The 24,160-nt window shown below is 40.9% G+C and overlaps 1 protein-coding gene across 20 annotated transcripts in view; it reads right to left on the reverse strand.

The window, feature by feature from the left end:
* Positions 1-4,224: 4,224 nt before the first annotated feature.
* CADPS2 (calcium dependent secretion activator 2) overlaps positions 4,225-24,160 on the reverse strand; it is a 533,537-nt gene continuing 513,601 nt past the window's right edge. For 19 of the 20 annotated variants that reach the window (XM_059171704.1, XM_059171699.1, XM_059171709.1 and 16 more), the window contains 2 exons: positions 10,623-10,727; positions 4,225-5,220 (listed from right to left, as the gene is read on the reverse strand). In XM_059171704.1, the coding sequence (XP_059027687.1) occupies positions 5,050-5,220; positions 10,623-10,727 (276 nt within the window). In that variant the 3' untranslated portion in view covers positions 4,225-5,049. The remainder of the gene's footprint in view (positions 5,221-10,622; positions 10,728-24,160) is intronic. The other variant, XM_059171710.1, reaches the window with a different exon arrangement.

The raw sequence follows: 24,160 nt of genomic DNA on the forward strand, positions 1-24,160 counted from the left end.
GTCACGGACACGCTGGGATGTGACCCTGGGGCGTGCCCTCGGCCCTGACCCGTCTCCAAGTTACTGGCTTTTTCCTGACAGCCTAGTAGCGCTGTCAGTTCAGCACTTTGGGCCAAGACTCTGCGCTGACTGTGGCCCTCAGTGTCCGGGGTTTTTGCTCGGCTCCGCGGCTGAGGGCAGCTTGGGGCACGCAGCGACGGTTTGCTTTCCCTTGCTTCTCTCTCGGTTCCGCTACGCGTTTTCCAAGCGCTTCTTGCGTGCTCATCTCTGGGCTTAGACGCAGGACGCCAGCCTAGGTTTCCTTCAACGTTGGGAAACGTTAACGAACACTAATTTGCCCCTTAAATTCTCTTCAACTTGACCTACTGGGTACGGGCCGAGGTCTGAGTCCCTTGCTTATACGTCTAGCATGTCTGGATCATACCTGTCCGGTTTCAGAGCCCCTGACCAACATCAAGCCCTCGCGGCCTAAAGGCACGTCTCCAGCTGCCTCCCCTCTAACCCCTGCTCCAAGGGCTGCTCTCGGCACTGCCGGCCCTCGCAGCAGACCCGAGCAGGTTTGCCCCTCCCCGTCTACTCCTCTCCTCCCACTTGGCCGGCCTTATATATAACCCAGGAACCGGACAATTCTAGCCAGTTCACGGACACGCCAAGGTGAGACCGGGCTGAAGATCCGCGGAGCCGGCTCTGATATCAAAGGACCCTGAAACCACTCCGGGGAGAACGGCCAGAGAGTAGTGGTGCACGTTGGCAAAGGCAGGCCTACCACGATGTCTTCTCAATCCATTCCTCACGAAGAGCTCCTTAGTACTGGCCACAACTTGCTACATGCCTCTAATTCTCACAGTCACCTCCGTGATTAATTGGCCATTTTACGGAGAAGTGAAGTGACTTGTCCAAGGACACAGAGCTCAGACGCAGGCAAGAGTGTATCAGTTAGGAGGCAAATCCAGGGTTTTCTGCCTCCAAGGCCCTGCTCGCTACGATTTACCAAACTGTCTCATGTACACCTGGTTCTGGGGTATTTCTCTAAATCAGGGGTCTTCTTCATTTGGGAAGCACATCGAATTCTTCTACCCTCACTTCCTCTTTTCTCAGTAGTAGAGTCTCACGCTCCAGAGCCTATTCCCTTAGAACGATCACAAATTGCACAGGGACTAAGGGCGCGATTGACTGTCAGTCCTGACTTCGGGAACCCAGGCTCGGAGCGCTGAGCTCACGGTCTGTATCCGCTTCGGTTCCTTTAAGTATCTTAGTTCAGCGTCACAGAGAAGAACAGATTAAGTCCTCTTTGCCCCCCCCCCCCCCATCTTTCAGCCAACGCTGGGGGAAAGCCTCACCCTTGGAAGTGGGTGGAGTGGGCAGACGCCGGCCGTGCGCTTCGGGGACTGCGGGGTTCCCAATCCCTCTTCGCCTCCTCCCTGCTGCCCGGGTCCTTGGGCTCCACTCTACTTGCCGCAAAGGACCAGAGCCATCTGAGCCGTCCGCTTTCCCCAAGGTTCCTGCCCGGCCCGCGAGCAGAGCTTGAAAGAAATAGGAGACCGGTTCCCGACCGCGGCTCCCCGCACAGCAGTCGGGCAGGGGGTGGGGGTGAGGTAGGGGGACCCCATGCAAAGGTAGGATGAACACTGTCTTCCCAAACTGCCACAAACCAGGCCTCCAAGCTCTGCACACAACTAGTCCACTTTTTTGTTTGTTTTTTCTTGTCCCGGGTGGGACGCGCGGGGGGCTGCAGGAGGGGGTTCCGGCGGGCGGTGGAGGCAGAGCGCGCAGGGGCCCACCCGTTTGCTCTCCCCGCGAGCGCTCGCCCCGCCGGCGGCGGCGGTGACCGTCTCTCAGGAACATCGATCTATCGCTTCCCTTAAGGGACCCTGACCGGGAAATTTTCATTTTCTGTTTGGGGAGTAAGACATGAAAGAGACCGAGCTCTCGCTCCAAACTCCCCGCTCTGGTTCTTCCACGAAACGCGTGGCGGGAGGGGCTGAGAAGGCAGGCGCTGGGCTCCGGCTCGCGGGGAGCCGGCTCGCTTGGCCCCTGCGCCCAGGGCCGGCCCCGGATCCCCGCGGGTTTTCGCGGCGGGTGGTTGGGGGCACGCGCCGCCCGGAGGGCAGGCGGTCGCGGCAGGGGAGGGCTCCGCGAGCAGCCGTGGCCGGGTGACCTTTCTCACCAAGCGCACCTTCCAGGAGCTCACGGACCCTTCACCCGAAGACTTCGCGGGCCAAGGAGGGCGACGCCGGGCCAGGCCGGGCTCTGACCGTGGGGGGCGGGGTGGGAGCCCTAAGACACTTTGCACCGGCGGCGTTTACTGCAAAAGTAGCAGGAAATCCTTTCTGCAGAGCGAGGGACAATGAACAAGAACTAAGGGGAATTCAAGTGGAAAAATCCGTGAACACAAGAACGACCCACAGCTGGAGCTGAGAGGTTTACGTTAAGCTCTGCGTGGTTCTTTCCCTTTCCGGGAAAAGGGGTTATTATTATTTTTCTCCATGAGTTTGGAGAAACTTTCCTTTTAGACGTGTTATTTTAACAGACCCATTCCAGCTGGATATTAGACTGCATTATTTTCTCATGCAACACTTCCTAAAATGCCCAAGGGATGCACTTTTGGCCCTTCCCCCAAGGAAAGTAGAGCTTTTTCTCTACCATTTAGGAGGGTAGAGCTATTTCTTTTGAGTTAAAAATGATTTTCATTTTTTAAAAAATTGTAAGATTTGTTAGGCTTTCAATTAAATCCCTTTTAATGAACTAATACTTGAAAAATAACACTTGGCTTCATTTAATAGACAGATGCTTGAGTATTCACCCTAACATTTACACAGACCAATGAACAATTATTAAGTCATTTCAAGCAATTTGCAGTTATGTTGAAGAGAATTCCTGGGCAAAATCCCAAAAATGACTTATTCTTTTTCAGTTACTTTATAAATTTCTCTTCATACACCTTTCTGTGGCTCAAAGGCTGGTCCACAAAGTCGTCATATACCTGTGAGCATCTCCACTACCTGCCTTTGTTGCTGTCCTCTCTGTGGAAGCCACTGGACATTGGACTGGGGAATGGAGCTTTTAGAGATCTCCTGGGCACAGAAGGGAAGGAGCAGAGAATGTTCAAATCTGGAGAGACACTACAGAAGGCTGACCAGCAAGGAGGGCCAGTAGGCAGTTGAAATAGCTCAGATCAGCAGCAAGACCCTGCTGACCCCAAGTGCTTTCCCCTGCATATCTGAATTGGATTAGCTAGGTATTTCCTTGAGTATCTCTATATATGGCTAAGGGGGGCCATCAGTAATTCATCATTCATAGTTCAGGACAACATGGGCCAATTACTCAGAGATGAGCTATATCAAAGACACAGACATTTAGGGAAAACAAGGGTGGGTAATTTCAGAGTCTACAACCGCTTGAGCTGTGCAGCAGCAATCATGGGGAGGGTACCGCTGAGTTTAGGGTAGCAGGACTGGACATCTGGCATCCCGAAGACAGGGTGCTATTGGATGTGAGGGCAGAGAGAGGAAAAGAGAGCATTTCAGGGCAAACTGCCTTCCCACAATACTGAGTTGGGAGACTTAGTCTCTAATCCAGGAAAGGTGAAGAAATCTCCTTTCATGTTTATCTTGTGTCATAGGGGGTCTTACCCCTAGGACCTAGATTTGCGCCCAAACCAGTATCATATAATAACTAATCAAATGGATTTTTGTGGACAAGTCCAGCTCCTGAGGCATCATTTACAACACTGTCAGAGAATGAATTTGGAGGTCCAAGAAGTTGTTTCACTTCCAAAATTCCCGAACTAGAGTTTACACAAATTCAGGGATACCTCTAGTTATTCTGCATTAACTTACCTCATTTAAAAATTATTATGAATGGAGTAGCACAACATGCCAGGATATTTTAGGGAAAAAATACAAGAATTAAAATTCATAGAGAAATTATACAGTGTAATCTACTTTCAAAATTATAGCAAGAAAATACTGTGGGGGGGGAGAAATAACTAATACGTCAACTGCTAGTTAAATCACTAGCACTCCTAGTATTATTAGTTAACACAAATTGCTAATGTTAGTAATATATGAGTACGTAGTCAACATTACTTTTGCTATGGAACTATGCTTTTGTAATTATTCTTTTCAGAAGTGTGCGTGCCGATTAGGTGCAAAGCAGTGTTAGTATCTTTTACTCATCTGATTGTAAACAAAACAAAACAAAAAGGAAAAACACAGAGCCAAATTGTTGGGATGTTTGTAATACTGCAAACATTTTTTACTGCATTTAATTTATATAAGTCTAATAAATACAGAGGTGGTTTGACCAAATACATTTTTATTGCCTGCAAGCTGCTATATTGAGAAGTAGGAGAATGCGGTATGTTGATGGCAGCACACTTAATTACCTTACGCTTTGGGATTTTTTTTTTTCCCTAAACTTGAAAGGTATGTTCAGAATAGAACGGGACACAAGCTGACGTAGGATCTTGTCTATATTTGGTTTGGCAGTCCTTTAAGCCTGCAGATGAATTCAGAGTACTAAGAACCAAGGTTAAAGTTTTTACACACATTACAACAATGGCAAATTAACTATGAAAAAAAAAACAACAAACCCTGACACATAAATGATAAACTATTAAATACACACCATTTTAACAAGGGTACAAGAGAGCTGACACAGTGATCAGGAGTGGTTTCTTCTCACAATATCATACTCTGAGAAATGCAGATCTCATTACACACAGAGGACATTACTTTGATGGAATCACAGAAGAAAAAGTCAAAGCGTCTAAAAAAAAAACCCCCCAAAAATCATGTTCCAATCACAAACAAAGCCAAAGCTCATTTTAGGTCCAGCTGCACTGGAGAGGCTGATCCTAAAAAGAAAAACAAACAAACAAAAACAAACTTGGCATTTTCCCCTTTCACTCTGCTTCCTGGTTGACTCCTTGCAAAGTGGAGCGAAATACAAGCATTTTTATTTGGTCCAGACAATCAGTGTAATTACAAAGACAGGGTACAAAATAAACGGGGTCAACATCTGCCTTCCTCCTAAGTGCCAGGGTTATCAGCCTTCTTCTTCATCACTGTCTTTCATGGTGATGCCCTGAAGTCCTCCTCCTTCCGAGACAGAGGCTGTAGCCTCCTCCACTGTTAACCGCCTGTGCAGAGTATCGTAGGTCTTACTGTTCAGTGTGCCTTCCAACACACCCTGCAGTCGGAAGTCCCTGTACGTTTTCTGGAGGAAAAAGAGTGAATCTGCTTAGAGAACTTAGGGGTTGTATGTGTGGATGTCAATATGGATGTCTGTATGCATATATCCTCGGTTGGCATTTCAGAAATGATCTTGGACAAATCACTAATGGATCCCAATCCTAGCTGCCCATGTCAATCAGCTTGTTGGTGTATTTCTGGGGAGAAAATGAAATGAGACTTTGGATACTATTTTTCAAGCTAGGATCACTCTGAATAGATCAAAATGTTGTGACAGATGACAAATGAGCTTTCCTCCCAAATATTCCTGGTTGCAGACTTTACTATTTGAATGACTTGGAACAAAGGTGAAATGATATGCACTAATGTACATTTTTAATAGAAAGGAATTCTTGGTTTTTCAGTTCCTTTAATACCAAAAAAATATATTTTATAAAATGCATTAGCTTTTTGGAAGGAGATATGGATGGAGAGAGTTACTCCTATTATTGGTAAAAGAAATGTGCACTTTCAGTATTTCTGAATTATAACATTTATTATATGTACCATGGGTAAAAATGTGTGTACACCTAAAAGTCTGTATGAATTCTGCCCTTTCCTTTTGAAATTCCCTTGGAATGTGAAGTGTCAGATTCTGGCACAGAGCTTCCATAGATGGGCTAATAAAACATGTATTTGTATTTTCTGTGAAAAGTATATTTTGATGTATTATATGTCAAAAATAGGATGAACACATTAGTGTTTGTGTAGTGATCCCTAAGAACAGTGACAAGAACAACAGAATGCTGGGCTCTGTGGCACAGAAGATACATAACCTATAAATCTTCCCTTATTTCACTCATCCCCTTAAGGCCAATCTTCCTCGGATATGACTTTTCTTTGGCAAACAAGACTGGTATCTTATTATTGATTTTTTAAAAGAAGATATTCATTGTATGGATGCACTTCTAAGGCTGTTTTTAATGGTATCTTTCAAAATTTTGTTTCCTGTCCTAGGTTACATTTAGAGGTCAATGGACGGGCCCTCAAGTACCAGTATCTTGTGCCGTTGTTTTGTTCTAAATGATTTCTAGTGGGCATTTTTTTTTTTTTTTTTTTTTTTTTTTTTTTTTTTTTTTTTGCTGTTTGCTTTATACTTCATAGATGAAGAAAGTCAAATAAGAAGAAATGTTGTACTTCCTGGCCCCATACTCTAACTCCAGTGGCAGAAAATTAACATTAAGAGATGCTTGGTTTCCCTCATCTATGGAAGGAAACTTTTAATATTCACATGGTTGAATTTTAGGTACTTATTTGTAGGAGGTAGGAAATGCTGCTGATGAATGGCATCTTAATCCCCTTGATATACACACCTGGCTTACTAACAGACTTGGGGGAAGGGGTAAAACCATAGAAAGGACGTGGAACCCCTGGCATTTCACATATCTTCCTGTCTTCTTTACTCTGACTCATGCTCCCAGTATCATTCCAGGTTTCAGAGGTGATATGCCAAAAGCAGTACAGAAGGTGAATAACAATTTTTTTTCATTTGGATAATCACTTGTTATAAATTAAATTTATATTTGAAAAGTTCATCCCCACAGTTCACCAAAAATAAACTGAACTGTGAGAAATGTTATACACAGTATCAGATGCAGTATCTTAACCGCAAATAACAATTTGATTCAGAGATCGTTTTTTTTTTTCTTAAATGATCAGAACTATTTTTTACTTACATTTTAAGACACCTACACCCACCACCCTCATATTCTCTTTCTAAGCTCTTTCTAAGCTTATTATGACTAAGGTGGTACTCTTTTATACCAAAACTTACGTAATTTGCATCAAAACCCATCGAAATAGCTCTGCAGGGCAAGTTTTGTCCCGAAAATCTGGTAACTGATACACATGGTATTATTACCACAGATTTGTGTGCAAGGCTGTAACTGTTTAATAGTTTGATTAAAAATATAACTAGCCCACAAAATATTCACGTACAGATAACGCATTGGACACAAAGTATGATTGTTCCGCTGATAATCATACCCTGAGTTTGTGAGTCCTACTTTATTATTAGAACTGACTTTCCTTAGACTTAGCTTAATCGTCAGTATGTTGGTGAGGACGTATTTGTATTGTGGATTTACAGTCCTGAAAGCTTTCTAATTGACATGTTGTTAGGACTCTACTTCCTTATTTTATCACCAGGCAATAAGCAGCTAGGGGAGCTGCAGGACAGGTACCCCTGCTATCTCCTCTCTTTTTAGGATTCATAAAATGTTACTGACTTTGGGACATCCTCTGTGGCTGCCAGTGAAGGTCTGCTAGGTCCTACTTAAGACGAGGGCCTGCCATGAGGGTGCTGCTCACTTGTCTTCTTTTTCTTAGTAAAAGAAGCAGCTGGGGCGCCTAGGTGGCTCAGTGGGTTAAAGCCTCTGCCTTCGGTGTGGGTCGTGATCCCAGGACTCTGGGATCAAGCCCCACATTGGGATCTCTGCTCGGCGGGGAGCCTGCTTCCTCCCCTCTCTCTGCCTGCTTCTCTGCCTACTTGTGATCTCTGTCAAATAAATAAAATCTTAAAAAAAAAAAAAAAAAAGAGGCAGCTGATTTATGTTCACTGCTTTTAAACATCATATGGCCACTAGGGAGAACGCAAATCCATCAGTCATTTTGATTTCTGGAGGAGTCTATTTTTCTCCCTTTCTCAATGCCTCATTCTGATGTTAAAACCTTGTGGATAATTTCTTAGTCCTAAACTATTTGTGAAACTCTTAGGGGAGTTTGTTTTTTCTTAGTGAACAACATGAATGAACTGATTACTACCTAAGCGTCTTTGTGGGGCCAAACTGGCTGTCACAGACAGCTTGATGGCATCTGTGGGCACAGATGTCTCCGGTGGGCACAGAAGATTGACTATGCCTGCGGAGTAGTAAGGACGAGATTGCCAGAGTTGTGCAGCCCGGCTCCCGCATGGGATGACCTGCTGTGTGGTGACATGCTGGCTTACTTTAGGTGATGTGGACGGGAGGAAAGCCTATGCAGGGACCTTCACCATTGTACACATTGCTCTTTAACAGCTTCTTAAATTCACTGAGAAATGAACATTATAAATAACCATATAGGTTCTGAAGAATTATAAATCTATATATGAAATTGGTTAAAGTCTGTTTACATTCAAGGTAGGAAAAGGAACAATTAAAACATTAAATTATTAATTCATCCTGATTTTCACTGTGAAAATAATAATTTTTAATTATTAAATCAAGCTCTATGATTTGATTAGGTGTATCAGGCAAAGAAAGCATTTTGAGTCTGGAGACCTGCTTGTGAAAAACAAAGCATGGAAACTCAAACATACTCATGAAACTTATTTTCATATTTGTCAGTCTTGACTACTGGTAGCCCATAATGAAGACTATGTTAAAATAAGATAGCTGATTGGCTTAGAGTACAATGGAAATGTCACCGTATAGTTCATGACACTGCCATTTTATTCTGCTAAAATATTCATTACTGCTTGATCTTTAATTGTAATGACAATATGGATATGAGAAAAGGAATAACTTCGAAAGAAACAGATGATGGGCTGGTAAACAACGGAGACTTTTATTCTGAAAACAGAGAACTTAACAATCTATCAACGAATGTCAATGAGCTGACTAGGTCCTTTCTGAAAAATATGGCTAATTGTAAGGGTAAGCAGTTTATCCCAATATTAGTCACAGTACAGACTGCAACCTTAACATACACAGATATATAGAAGGTATACCACAGATAACCCGATTCTCTTTGATGACAAACAAACTTCATTTGGAAGCTCTCCAAGCCACATTTATAGAAACAAGGAAGAAACACTGCAGAAATGAAGGCAAATATGAATGGATGATAGTGTGCTTTCAGTTTCTTTGTAAAATAAATAACACCTGGTAAGAACAGCTCTGGACCAAAGACATTCTATCCAATGAAATGCAGTATGTTTAGTAGTATTAAAAATGAGTGGGTGGCTATCATTTTACTTGTTATTTATGACTAATCGTGATTGCTATTACCGTGACATGATGGGTCTGGTTTTATGTTCCAGCGGACTGGCCGATTTCTCACTTTAGAACAGAATTTTCCTATTTATGGTTCTTTCTAATTTGTGATAACCTGTGTGGCTATGGCACAGAAGAACTTGTATTCTAATTAAACTGTAGGAACCTAGAGAATGCTGGAAAATATTTTAACGTGGATAAAACTTAATGATGCAATGCAATAATAGTTCTTCTCCTACTCTAACATCAGAATCATCTGGTGGGCTTGTTAACATATAGATTGCTAGTTTCTCATTCAGTAGGTCTGGGGTGGGGTCCGGAAATTTGCATGCCTGACAAGTTCCCAGGTGATGCTGATAACAGCAGGTCAGGAATGACATTAAGAACCACTGAGTGTGTGTGTGTGTGTGTGTGTGTGTGTGTGTGTGACATACGTACATACATACACATAAATATAAATATATATATATATATGCCTATTAGACATATACATATATGGGCACATATATATACAGATCTGGATCTATACATATGGTATATATATCCCATTCGATAAATGACACTAAAATGGATGTGAAGGTCATCTTTTTTTTCCTTGAAGGTCATCTTTTTAAAAGAACAGCTGACTCTCAATAACTTAGAGTTATGTTTTTAGGCATAAGGTAGGATTTGCCTCAATTTTAAGAAAATTATACTTGTGGCAAATTCTGTGTTTCCACTAGAATTTACAAAGTGTGAAAAATCATGTTAAATAAATATATGATTTTAAAGTCCTTACTTCCTAAATAACCGTAACTGTTATTTAGCTGTTAACTGTAGCTGTTAATGTTTTCTTTCAAAGAGCAAATGTCAAAATGACCTTGCTTAAGTGATGTGACACCTGTTGGTTGTCTGGGATCAAACTGATGATCAAACTGATCATCTCTTACGTGTAAGATGGGGCGTGCTTTCAAAGGAAGTCAGGCAGTGACTGTGTGACTTTTGTGTCAGGATATGACTCTCCTTATGCTGTGGGTAAATAACATTCAAAAGCCTTCATAGATATATGATCCTAATAAATATGAAGGAAATGTATTAGGAGAAAGTATTTCTATAATCAAGAAAATTAATACCAAATTCCTGTGGACCTACTATAATCAGGTAAATGTGTCTGAGGCTTTCTGTACATTATCTTAAAGTGTGATTACTGGACCAAATATATTTCATTAGGGAAGAAAAGAACGATTAGCATTGACTTAATAATCTAACTGAAAATGTAAGTGAAGAGTAGCCTGTCATTGCCGAGAGTGATGTTTTTAAAGTACTTATATCCACCCAGTTACATCAAATGCCATTTTTTTTTTTGTATGTCAATATCTAGCCATTACCCTTCATAGCTTGGTGGGCAATTCACATCCAAACACATTTTGTTTACCTTCACAATCTTGATGAGCGTCTTCAGTTGGTAAATATGAAGCTGAAGGTCTAATCTATCAGCCAACCAGACACAAATGACTTTCATGGAACTGCTGTACCATTGCTGGAAAGAAGGATGGGGGCACAGGGGAGGAGAACAAAACAGAAAAACAGCCTCTGCAGTATTCATGTAACAGATTCGGTAATGAGGGGGTAATGACACACTCTGGAATGACCACAGATCAGCACTTGAAGTCAATAATGCTATAATTTCCTGTTAACAGAATTGTATGTTTTGCTAGAAAATCTGCTACGTTGACCTGGGCTGTTCTCTACATGAATTAACATGAGTCTTTCAGCCGGAACATATTCATGGGAAACCGTGTTCCCGCACTTGTAGCCTAGTGGCCTGCTTTGTAATCTGTAGGTAACAAAGGGCACTAAATACACGTTACGGGTTGAATGGGCTCCTGAACAGCAGGACGAAGCAGGTGAATTATTTTCGGAGGGAAATTTCTTATTAGCCTGTATATTATGTAAAAATCGAAGAGTGGATGCGTTATGCCATGACACACGCAGTCAGTACCCAGAAATAACAGGCTAGAGAAGCGACGGAAAGCCCTGCCACGGCTTAGGAGCCAGGGATCTGCAATCACACCCCTACCTACTAGTGGTTGCGGAGTATTTGTCAAGATGTTTTAAAACTACCTAAAATAAAGATTTTGGATCTTAGGAAGGCACTTTATCAGGATGGAATTGCTGTCTATCAGAAACGAAAAGACTAAATCGTGAAAGAACTGGTTTCATTTTGCTAGTGTTTTTGGAGGGTTCCTATTTTTTCTTCTTTATTCCCACTCTTTTGAGGGGAAAATCAAAATTCTTCTCTCATGTAATTTCCTGCTCCTAGGTAATGTTTAGGAGTATAGTAAAAGAAGACTTTTTTTTTTTTTTTTTTTTTTTTAAAGGGCTATCTACCATTAGTGGTAGCATTTTAAGAGATTCGCCACTCCATGCTAGAGCTAGGTTTGGATGATACTGTAAAAATAATAATGCTCCTTATTCAGATAACCTTGAGAAATAGCAAAGTCCATTCAGCTCGTAGGAAATGACAAAAGTTTTTGGAAAGAGAAGGGATTTTGAGTCCCTTTTGTATACAGAAATATAGTGACACTAGAGGTCAAGAACATGGGATGCATGTCTGTTTAGGTATACAAATACAGGAAAAAAACTTAAAAAATATTTTCTTCCATAATTAAATAGTAATTTCAATCGTTAAGAGAAATCTTATTTGCTACGAATAAGTATGAAATTTATCTGGATTTGTATCTAACATTGTTCTGATAAAATTTAGTATAAGAAATGGTATTTTAAGCCTAAATGAAACATGAATCAGTGTCACATTTCATAAGACTTATTTCTATTAATTTGTTAGTACACTGAACATACATAGATAAAATGAGATAAGCTAATTAAAAGGAATAACTGATTTGCTAAACATTATGATAGCACATGGATGAATGAAAATTCCAGGTTTTCAAAATGTGAGATAGGCTATGATTGTTTAAAAAATGTTATTCATGTACCTAATTTTGCTCTTTCCTAAAGGTTGTTTTCTTAATTTTCTGGACATTATAAAAGTATCAGGAACAAGTTTTACAAAAATAAGATATACCCTTAAATTCTTAAAAAAAAATTGCTAATGAAGTAATTAGCAATTAGTAAGTAACACAGTAATTGCCAATGGTATTTCAATCCTATACTTCCCTATTTCAAATTATGTATAGTCTCAACCTCTTGAGTTCTATTTTAATATAGGTAAACACTCTTGGGTAATGGTGATAGCAAATATGAGATACTAAGTTAAGACTCTCACCCTATAGCAGTCTCCAGATAATTTGAAAGCTAAAATGCAGTCATCATGGTTATGACTCTTAAATTATAACCCTTCTGTAAGAGATAATTTTTTTTTGTTGGGGAGCAAAATATGATATATTAAGTCTAGCATACCTTACTAGTTAATCTGTCTGTTAGATTATAAAGTTACTATATCTATGGTAAGTTGTATGAATTTGAGGGAAATGAAAACACTTTCTGAGAATTTCTCCATAGGCACCTTTATGTTTTTAAAAAAATCTTTACACAATTTAAAGTTAACTCCTTTTCCCATTACACATGATACTTCTGATTAAGTGATAATCAAAAGGACATCTAATGTAACATAGAAATTTATTATTAACAGCATGTCTTCAACACAATGCCAAAATTGTAATTTTAGAGAAAAATCAACTGGGGATAAAATGATCGTAAGTTAACGATAAAAACAGAGAAGAAAAGAGAACCATTGTGAAGTAAAAACTTCAGCTACTTTACCATCATCTTAGTTTGAAAGGCAACCAATTACTCGATAAGGAAAGTTCTATAAGAAAAATTATTCTTTTCAGGTAAAAATGCATATTTCTTGGTTTCCGAGGCAAAGCATTTTGAGGATTTTCAGCTAAATCAGGTAATTAAAGGAAAGCAGCACTTTAGCTCAGAGTTTATGTTGTTACTAACAACAGCACAAAACCCACTAGGACTGTTTCTTTCTTGTATATGGTGAAAGAGACACACAAACACAGCCACACACACTCCATGCAAACAAATAAGCAAATAAAACCACCGAAAAGAAATCTCCAGCACTTTCCTATTTCTGGTGCTGGAATTGATATGTTCCTCTGTTGGATGCTGGCATATGGTAGGTTCCATTTTTTTTTTTTTTCATCTTAACACAAAACTCACAGGTAGATCCGCTTCATTTTCACCCACCCAAGCAAAAGCAACCTCCCCAACACAAAGGAGAGGGAAAAAAAAAAAAAAAGAAAAGAAAAAAGAAACATTCAAAAGGGCAAATGTGCAGGAAAGTCTGAATGTTAGCAAATGTCCTTTCATTTCAGGAAAAGTGAACTTTATAAAACAATCTGGTTGACCATTCACTTTTTCCCTTCGGGGGAATGACAAGGAAGGGGCACTGCAGATTGCACTGAAGTCATGGGTATGGCATTACCGCTTCATTCTTTGCTTTGGTCTACTTAGGAAGAAAGCAGTAAGTGTATATTCTACACTCCCCCCACCTCCACATCAATCCATGACAGCAGCCTACTACTTTTAACAAAAAAAAAAATATATTTTTTTCTTCTTCTTTCTTCTTCAACTCCTGTAAGGGCATGCATTACTCACTTCATTTTCTTGAGATATTTCTTTTAAAGCAAAAAGAAAAGAAAAGGAAAGGCTAGGGTTGACTCTGTGAGACCCCTGTATTTATTCACACTTATTGTGCATGACTGTAGACTGGTAAATCATATTAGCAGCCCGTCTCCCCATCAAGCTGCTACTTGCTTTCCAGCCCTGGGAAGGTTCAACAAATCAACAGGAGCACGGAAAACAGAACATCAGTCTAATCTAGTGTTTAAGGTGAAGTTTTCAAACCCAATCTAAGAAGATCTTTAGAGCAAGCAACAAGCTGAAGGGCTCAGAAGGTGGTATTGACAATGAAAGAGTGTTGAAATATTGAGAAGCGTAGCACTTGTGCATTTTTAATAACAAGAGGGTCAACAAGGACACAGCTCCCTCAGTGCCAGGAGTTGCCACTGACTATGGAAATTGCCACACCAGGGCTATAAACGCTCGCAGTTCATCAGCTTTCTTAAACAGTTCATCAGCTTTCTTAAACACCCTGAACCCCCTCAGTGGACCTTTAGTCTTGAATTAACAAACCAAAGCAATGAAAGAGGGTGCAGTCTGAATGGCTGGCATTGATCCCCGACTGTGTGAGCACTGCTACAGGCCCTGAAAAACTCTCTCCATTGTCAATAGAAATTGACAAACCTCCTCTCCTAAATAGTGCAGCTGAGCCGGGCGGGATCCACGCAGCTGTAAAGGGCTCTGCTCTTGGGGCCAGGGAGCACTAACAATGGACCAAGCATGAGCTCTTTGTCAGTCCCAGACTCGGCAATTTTCTAACAAGGATTAAAGTTGTTTCTCCGCGGTGCCGGTGAAAAGAGATTTAGCAACATACCGTGCTTTCTTCGTGCAAGTTAAAGAGAAGTAGTTAAGGAATTTCATTATTCCGTTGACTAGGGGAAATATAAAACAAATATATTAAATACGCACAACTCCCTTTTCTGCCTAATTTATGATGTTTTTGAGGATGATTCAATTAAATAAAAGACTCGCTGCCTGGAAACAAGCGCTTCCCATTTATTTTGGAAATTTTGTTTTTAAAAAGTCCAGCTGCTGGCCACCTGGAATGAGGTCTCAATACGGACTAATGCACAATGCCTTTAGACCCTCTGTGGCTGATATTCCTAAATCTGAATCACGAGACCACATAGGGTTTATATATCACGGCTGCTTCAAGCAAATGATTTCTGTCAGAATGTGGCTTCTGATGATGATGGCAAGGCAGAAATAGCTGCTTTGCTAGGAACAAATCTGTGATAAATTTTCTGCTTAACTGTTTAGCTTTTTATTGATTATGAATTGGTACAACTAGTTGATATATTTTCATTCTTCTCCAGCTATGCTTAACTCAATAGGTGAACAACAGAAAAAAAACAAACCAAAAAACACACAAAAAAACCAGAAAACAATCCAACACTTTTTTTAGTGCACTAAGATCTGGAATGGCTCAATTTCCATAGTCTATTTCTTCATTTATTTCAAGGGAAGCTGTCTGTTTTAGAAGTATTGAAGAACCAAGTTGAAGTGAAATGCCATCTGGAAAAGGTCATCTTGGGAAACTACCTTTCAGATGCTAGGTTGAATCGTATTAAAGAGCAAATAACATTTTGAAATGCTGAAGGTTGACTTGATAAAAGCATTCTTTAAGATCATTTTGTAGCTTTGGAGAGTGACAAAATATTTAGAAACATTAATGCCCTACAGTTTCACCAGTATATTAAAAAGTAAATGCAAATGTTTCATTGTACATTGTGTGTTCCTTTTGTCGGCAGCATGTCTATTCCACATAGCTAAACTTGTGGCCAGTCACTTCCCATTTCCAAACACTAAAATGCAAATTTTATATTAATGGTAAATTTGAAACAGTAACACCAACATCACTACCCCCCCCCCACCCCCGGCCCTTACATGAGGTATCTCAGAAATGATGTTATATGTTTCCATAAAACAGACTCCCGAAACGCAAGTATCTATAAAGTTTAAAGTGTGCTTTTTTTGTGGGCTTGGAATAGGAGTAAGGGCTACATTTCAGGAAAACTGAAACCAGTGTATTATGGTGAGAATTATGGGAAGTGTTCAACCCAACCTATACCTATCAACATTCCCAGCTAGACCCAGAGCCTGGTTCATGCCAGAAGGACAGACCTGCCTCTGAATATGGCAGCTGAGGGCTGACTGTCCATACCCCGGAGAAGGACATCAATATCGAAGCTGAGAGGGCAGAATGGCCAACACCTTTTATGTGGCTAGTTGACTGACTGAGCCTGTCAAAGCTTCTTCTCTCAGTTTTCTCTTCTGTCAGATGAAGGACAAATGAGGTGAATCTAACTTTTAAATAAGATTTTGATGTTCTCCAGAAATCCTATGATATTAGGTTTAATTATCAGAATAAATGGCACGATTGGAACCGATACAGCCTGTGATTGTTATAAGAATGAACTGCAGGGAAAAGCCAAACTATCACACCTTTTCCCTTTTTCATGGTGTTTAAATACAGCTTTATGGGGGGGGGGGGGAAGCTAGAGTTCCAGAACTTTCTATCACCTGTTATTTTGTCTGTTTTAAGCTTATTCATTTTGGCCTTTTTAAAAAAAGATATTTATTTATTTATTTGTCAGAGAGAGAGAGAGAGACAGAGCATAAGCAGGGGGAGTGGCAGGCAGAGGGAGAAGGAGAAGCAGGTTCCTTACTGAGCAGGGAGCCTGACATGGGACTTGATCCCAGAACCCTGGCGTTCATGGCCTGAGCCAAAGGCAGATGCTTAACTGACTGAGCCACCCGGGTGCCCTCATTTTGGCTTTTTAATGAAGAACAAACTGTAAAAATGAAACAATCACATGTCATGAGGAATGAATGAGATTCCTAATGAACTGTAAGGTGCAGTTTTCATGTAATTATTTTTATGGATTCCGATTACAAAGGCATCTGATATACTTGCTAAGTCTTCCCTGGGAAATTTAAGTTCATCAGTTAAAATTTCATTTAATTCTTAAAACAACTAGGGGTGCTGGGTGGCTCAGTTGGTTAAGTGTCTGCCTTTGTCTCAGGTTGTGATCCCGGGGTTCCGGGATTGACCCCTGAGTCGTGCTCCCCACTCAGTGGGGAGCCTGCTCTCTGCCTCTCCCCCTGCTTGTGCTCTGTCTCACTCTCAAATAAATACATAAATAAAATTTAAAAATAAAATTATTCTCACAACAGACTTCATGAGATAGCTATTATTCCCATGTTGCATATGTGGAAACTGAGCTTATATGGGTGGAAAACTGAGTTTAGATAAAGCATGTTAGTCAGGTTTATACACTAAGTATAAGTGGGATTTATATTTTATATCTTATTTATAAGACATAATTTTATATCTTATATCCATACTTTAGAGTCTGTACTTATGACTACTAGGTTTATTCCATTTCCTTCTAGAAACCAGTCTGTTCTGTCAATAAAATCAAGATTCTTTAAGGGTAGTTCCCTACTTCCAGCAGACAACAAGAAATCTGTATTCACTATTCTTGGGGGTTCCTGATAGTCTTGAAACACAGGACTGTGAAGTAAACAGGAAATTGCTTATTGTTTCAAAGAAGTCTATCACATTTGCTAGCAAGTTAAAACAATCTACATTTCCAAAGACCAAAGATATTTGTAAACCTAATAATATGTAATGCAAATAAATTCTTTCAAGAATCATACTCTGTTAGGATAACCAGCCAAATGGCCCTTGCATTATGCCATCCCCACGTATCCCATTCTTAAGATTTTTTTCAAAAAATCTTGAGCCAAGCGTGGGGCTCAAACACATGACCCTAGGATCAAGAGTCTAATGTGTTCCTGAGCCAGCCAGGTGCCCCTGATTCTTAAGATGCTTCAAAGTGCTATACACTTTAATGCTTAGGAATACTGGGAAGGGCTCTTTTTTTTCAACTGTAACAAAACAATGCAAGGTGGGAAAGAAATCCTTGGTTCATTCATAAGGGGGCTCGATCTATATATACTACTTTCATCATTTTTTTTTTTTAAATATTTTATTTATTTATTTGACAGAGAGAAATCACAAGTAGATGGAGAGGCAGGCAGAGAGAGAGAGAGAGAGGGAAGCAGGCTCCCTGCCAAGCAGAGAGCCCGATGCGGGACTCGATCCCAGGACCCTGAGATCATGACCTGAGCCGAAGGCAGCGGCTTAACCCACTGAGCCACCCAGGCGCCCCATCATTTTTTTTTTTTTAAACATCGAACCGAAGAGCATTTGATTCATGTTTTTCTTTTTCCATGTTCAATAACCTCATACTCAGGGTGGTTTTCATTTTCTACCTCTATCAGGAAGTCTGCAAAGGAGAGTTTATGAGTGCTTTGATGTCTGTTAAGAAAATGTACAAAGTGCTAATAACACAGGAGGATTGACATACAGTAGGATAGTAGGTACCTAGTATGTTTGTTGAATGCTGAAAAAGCTTTCCTATTCTTGAAGTTCAATTCTTCTGCTCCCACACTTTCTCTTTTAAACAAAAATGTAGGGGTGCCTGGCCAGCTCAGTCAGTAGAACAGCTGACTTTCTTGATCTCAGAGTCATGAGTTTGAGCCCTACATTGGGAGTAGAGATTACTTTTAAAAACCTGGGAGACAAACCGTAAGAGACTCTTAATCTCACAAAACAAACTGAGGGTTGGGGGGTGGGTGGGAGTGGTAGGGAGATGGTATTTGGGTATGGACATTGGGGAGGGTATATGCTATGGTGAGTGCTGGGAAGTGTGTAAGCCTGACGATTCATAGATCTGTACCCCAAGGCAAATAATACATTATACATTAATGAAAATAATAATTTTAAAAAGTTCAGTAAAAAGCAAAAACAACAACAAAAAAACTGACCAAAAAATGTATAAATACCAAGCTATTTCTAGGTGAGTTAGATCCTGTTCAGTTACAAAACAGAGTAAGTTACAGAACAGGATAAATTCCGTAATCTGGGAGTTGTAGAAGCTCTTTCTTGCTACTATTTCATTCATCCAAAATTCCTGTCATTCCAAAATGTCCTGAAATAATATTATTAAGCTAGCCTATCTTTACCTCCACTACACAAAGTAATTAAAGTTTATACTGTTCTGGGGGCACCTGGGTAGCTCAGTCAGTTGAGTGTCTGACTCTCAGTGTCTGCTCAGATCATGACCTCAGGGTCCCAGGATCTGGGGCTCTGTGCTCAGCAGGGAGTCTGCCTCCTCCCTCTCCCTCTGCCCCTCCCCATTCTTCCCCTCACTGATGAGCATGTTCTCTCCCGCAAATAAATAAATCTTTAAAATCAAACAAAATCAATACTGCCCTTTATTATTCATGGTTATCAAGCAGGTAAGTGCCTCTGTCGTTTTATTCTGGGACTCTTCAGCTGGTGTTAAAAAGATTATAAGTGAGGCACCAGGTGGCTCAGTGGGTTAAAGCCTCTGCCTTCAGCTCAGGTCATGATCCCAGGGTCCTGGGATGGAGCCCTGAGTCAAGTCGGGCTCTCTGCTCGGCGGGGAGCCTGCCTCCCCCTCTCTCTCTGCCTGCCTCTCTGCCTACTTGTGATTTCTGTCTGTCAAATAAATAAATAAAATCTTTAAAAAAGATTATAAGTGAAAATTTCAGATAATCAGTTGTTCTCCCTCTCTACTACTTCGTGACAAATGATGGGATGTGGGCTGGTTTGACTAATTTTTTGACTAAAATGACTAATCCCAGTTATTGGTTTGGCCAAACTCGGCAGTCAGTCCAGTTATCACTGTTGTGGAGAGCGGTCTGGGGCCCATCGCCACTGCATGGTTCACGTGGGCACAATGACTTTTTCATCATGTTGAATGACTCATGTTAAACACTATATATAGGGCGCCTGGGTGGCTCAGTGGGTTAAGCCTCTGCCTTCGGCTCAGGTCATGATCTCAGGGTCCTGGGATCGAGGCTCGCATCGGGCTCTCTGCTCAGCAGGGAGCCTGCTTCCTCCTCTCTCCCTCTCTGCCTGCCTCTATGCCTACTTGTGATCTCTGTGTGTCAAATAAATAAAATCTTTTAAAAAAACCACTATATATAAAATTTTGGTCAATATTGCATCTAAATTCATACATAGGATCTGAATAAAAATAAATCAGACTCCTGGCATGGTTATTGAATGGCACAGTTTGAGAGAAAATCTAGGCCTGAGAATTAACTAATAGCAGGTCTTCCTGTTTCAGTTTCCTTATAAAAATGGAGAACAATCATTCCCAAATTACTTTTTGAGAGTGCTGGAAGGACTGGACTAACTAGCTACCGTTCTGTCTCCACCTCATGGGCCATGCCCATAGGATCCATTCTCCATAAGCTGACTGATCTGCTCCTCTGCTCAATGTTGGGTTTCTCTAAATCTAGGATTTCTGGGCATGTCAGTCTCTCCGCCTAGACTTTTATCCTGAGGTATGTTTCCTGGCCAGATCTATGTCCACCTTTGAGATTCATTTTTCAACCACTATTTCTGCTAGGAAGCCACTACTATCTCTTATTAGGCAGAATCAGATGCTCCCATATTTTCTGCGCCTCGAACTCTATAAGGCATCTATGAAAATATTGCATGGTGTGCTGGTATGGCTGCAAAGGACGGGAAGCATCCAAGGATTATTTTTATTGCTATCTCCAGCCCTTAGCAGATTGGCACATATCATGCATTGCCTATTTGCTTTTGAATATTTGGAGACAGTGGGGCGCCTGGGTGGCCCAGTGGGTTAAAGTCTCTGTCTTCAGCTCAGGTCATGATCCCAGGGTGCTGGGATTGAGCCCCGCATTGGGCTCTCTGTTCAGCATGGAGCCGATTTCTTCCTCTCTCTGCCTGCCTCTCTGCCTACTTGTGATCTCTGTCAAATAAATAAATAAAAATCTTAAAAAAAAATATTTGGGGGCGCCTGGGTGGCTCAGTGGGTTAAGCCGCTGCCTTTGGCTCAGGTCATGATCTCAGGGTGCTGGGATCGAGTCTCGCATCGGGCTCTCTGCTCAGCGGGGAGCCTGCTTCCCTCTGTCTCTCTCTGTCTGCCTCTCCATCTACTTGTGATTTCTCTCTGTCAAATAAATAAATAAATAAATAAATAAATAAATAAAATCTTAAAAAAAAATATTTGGAGACAGAAAGTACTGCATGTATGATGATGACAGAGCATTTTTTTTTTTTTTTTAAACATAGAGAGGAAAGAAGAGTATGAGAGCCAGGTTGTTGACTTGATTCACATGTTTCAATAATAGAAAAAGTAGTTGAATAGATGTGAAAGTTGTAGAAATCACCAAAAGATAAACAATGGCATCTGGCTAAAGAAATTGAACATAGGACCTAAACAGAGCTTTAAATGTGGCAGTCTGATTTCATTTTAAGGGATGAATTGAATAAAGGAGAATGTGCCCCCAGGTCTAGGTCATACATCAGTATCCACATACATAGTCTTACACATAAAGACATAATACTACGTGCTCAGATGTTGATGTGCTCAGCTCTGTCACGTGAGCAGGGAGCTGGCTCTCCAGCATATGCTTAGGGGCACTGGTCCCCACTCCTGGGGGTTATCTAAGGCTGTGGGGGGACATCTGGAATAGGGCTGGCAGTGCTACCTGTGAATTTTCACCGCCAAGGGACATGTCCTGCGTGACTTCTATACTTGTTGGCTTTATGAGCTTTTTTTTTTAAAAAATGCAGAAAAATATCACCATTATGGCATTGTTGACTTCAGTAAAAGGGCACAAGAGAACTCTCCTGGGATTTGAAGTAAGCCTGGCTTTGAGCAAGGAACCCATGAAGGGTAGAAAGGGAGAGCGTATCTTTCCCTTTACATTACCTCGTAGTTATGGAGCTAGGTACAAACCTTGCATTGGCCCTAACTTTTGGCAAGTTTCCAGTCTTCCATCTGAAACAGACAGACAAATAAATGAATTTTACGATCACTGTTACCCCTTTTGAAAGGGAATTAGATTTTACTTCTCCATAATACACCCATTTGAAAGAAAATATGTTCATATCTATTCCATAGACGAAAATGTAAAGCATTTTAATGAGAAGTTCACTTTTTCGGTAGTCCCATTTGATCATAAGATTGTAAGTTCCCTTAAATCAGGGACTTGGTATATCTTCTTTGATGTTGCCACATAGTGTGTGGCCTCTATGGAATAAATATTGGCTAGATGAACAAATGGTTAATAAGAGGAGTTTCAATTTCCTATTTTATTTTATTAAAGATTTTGTTTATTTATTTGACAGAGAGAGAGATCACAAGTATGCAGAGAGACAGATGGGGGTGGGGTGGGAGGAAGCAGGCTCCCCACTGAGCAGAGGGCCTGATGCAGGACTCGATCCCAGGACCCTGGGATCATGACCTGAGCTGAAGGCAGAGGCTTAACCCACTGAGCCACCCAGGCACCCTCAATTTCCTATTTTAATTAGAATCCATTGTCCCCGTGACAGAGATACCCAACTCTGTGGGACAAAACAATACCAAACCTTTTTACCCCAACATTCCCCACCAGGCTTTACACATAGTAATTGAACAGTGAATTGGAGGTTTCCTTATGCATCTAAAACATCAACTGGGGGCGCCTGGGTGGCTCAGTGGGTCAAGCTTCTGCCTTCAGCTCGGGTCATGATCCCAGGGTCCTGGGATCAAGCCGCACATTGGCTCTCTGCCCAGTGGGGAGCCTGCTTCCCCCCTCTCTCTGCCTACTTATGATCTCTTTCTGTCAAATAAATAAATAAGATCTTTTTAAAAAAATGTTTAAAAAAAATCAACGGAATGGACATTCTCCAACAATAAACAAATACATTATTTGCGTATAGTGCAGGCAGTTAACTGAGGGGAACGTCAACACGTTGACACAAAAAAATGTGGGGAGTATATGGAACCACATTTATGGGCATCTGTAGAGCCAAAGTATGGGAATGTTATTTATCAGAATGCACAGAAGGAACATGGCCTGAAAGAATCTTGTCCAGCCGCATTCAAACACCGCATCTGATTCCTGAGTCAAAACCCTAAGCCATGACAGAGAACGCTTAGAGAAGTTTCAAAGGACAGCCACAAAGATGATTAAAGGGCTAGGTAAGGGGCCTATGAAGAGAAGAGAAACAAATAGGGATTATTTATCCCAGAGTGGACAAGTATGACAAGCACCTTAATAACAGTCTTCATATACAGGAAGGATTACTCCCTAGAGGATGCTGGCTACCTGTTTTTTTTGCCACTGAGAGGAAAAGGGGAAATGGGTTTAAAAAATAGCATGAAGAATTCAGGGGAGATGGGGTTAGAACTCTATTTCAAATGAAATATTTTGCCCAGATTAATACAGGAAAATTTAGATGGATTCTTACCTAGTGCTGGGTCATCATCAGGAAATTAAGGGCCTCTCTAGGTGTTTATAAGTACCTTTGAACACTTCTCTTTATAGAGTTTCCTTTCAATCCACTCAATAAACACACCCAATCATGGTTTTACCACAATAGCCACTTCCTTAAACAGAGTTTTTTTTTCAGCTGGACTTAGTCTAACAGTGGCGTTCTCGCTGCCATATCATTGGTGAACATAGACAGGGATGCAGGGGAAGACTTGTAGATGGGGTGGCTGACAGAGGAGGACTTGAAAAAGCCACCACAGGAAATGGCTTCAGGTCATGTGTCATATGCTGATGAAGTTAGGTCCAAAGGGAAGGTGAGTAGCAGCTCCCAGTTCTCTGAAAACTTGGCACTGGTCAACAGACCGAGATGCTGGTCTCTGGGGAAGCCCAGGTATTTTCATGAATGAGTTACTAGTGGCCAGTTGCTGTACAAGCATGCGGAGTTGCTGTGGAAAAACCAGGCTCTGTGTGGGCAAGTCAGATCTTCCAGAAGATCTTCAATGTGGAAGTAGCGTGAAATCAATACTAATGAACTTCGAAAATGCTCAATGTGTTGTCCTCATTTTAACTATCTTTTATAAAATCAGTCAAGAGAATATTCTATGTTCTTCAGTGACTATAAAGTCATTGATATTGGCTTGGGTGAATGAATGCCAATGTACATTTACACATTTGCTGTGGAGGAAAACTGCTCGATGGAAATGAACGTTTTGTCATCTTCCATTCCTCAAAGACAATTTTACCACTGCTAAGGGATTTTAGGTGCTCAACAACAATTCCTTTCCCCCTTCTTCAAGGAAAAACCTCAGATCAGTTCACATGTGTGATTTTCTTTTTTTTTTTTTTTCCTTTCTTTCTTTCTTCTTCTTCTTCTTTTTTTTTTAAATTCTGAGCACAATTAAAGGTGAGTTAAGGCTCTGGTGGAAATCTAAAGAGCATCGGCAAATCTGAGCACTGCTCAGCTTTTGAATTGCTTTTCTACTC

Source organism: Mustela lutreola, chromosome 4 (assembly GCF_030435805.1).
Source record: "Mustela lutreola isolate mMusLut2 chromosome 4, mMusLut2.pri, whole genome shotgun sequence".
Lineage (NCBI taxonomy): Eukaryota > Metazoa > Chordata > Mammalia > Carnivora > Mustelidae > Mustela > Mustela lutreola.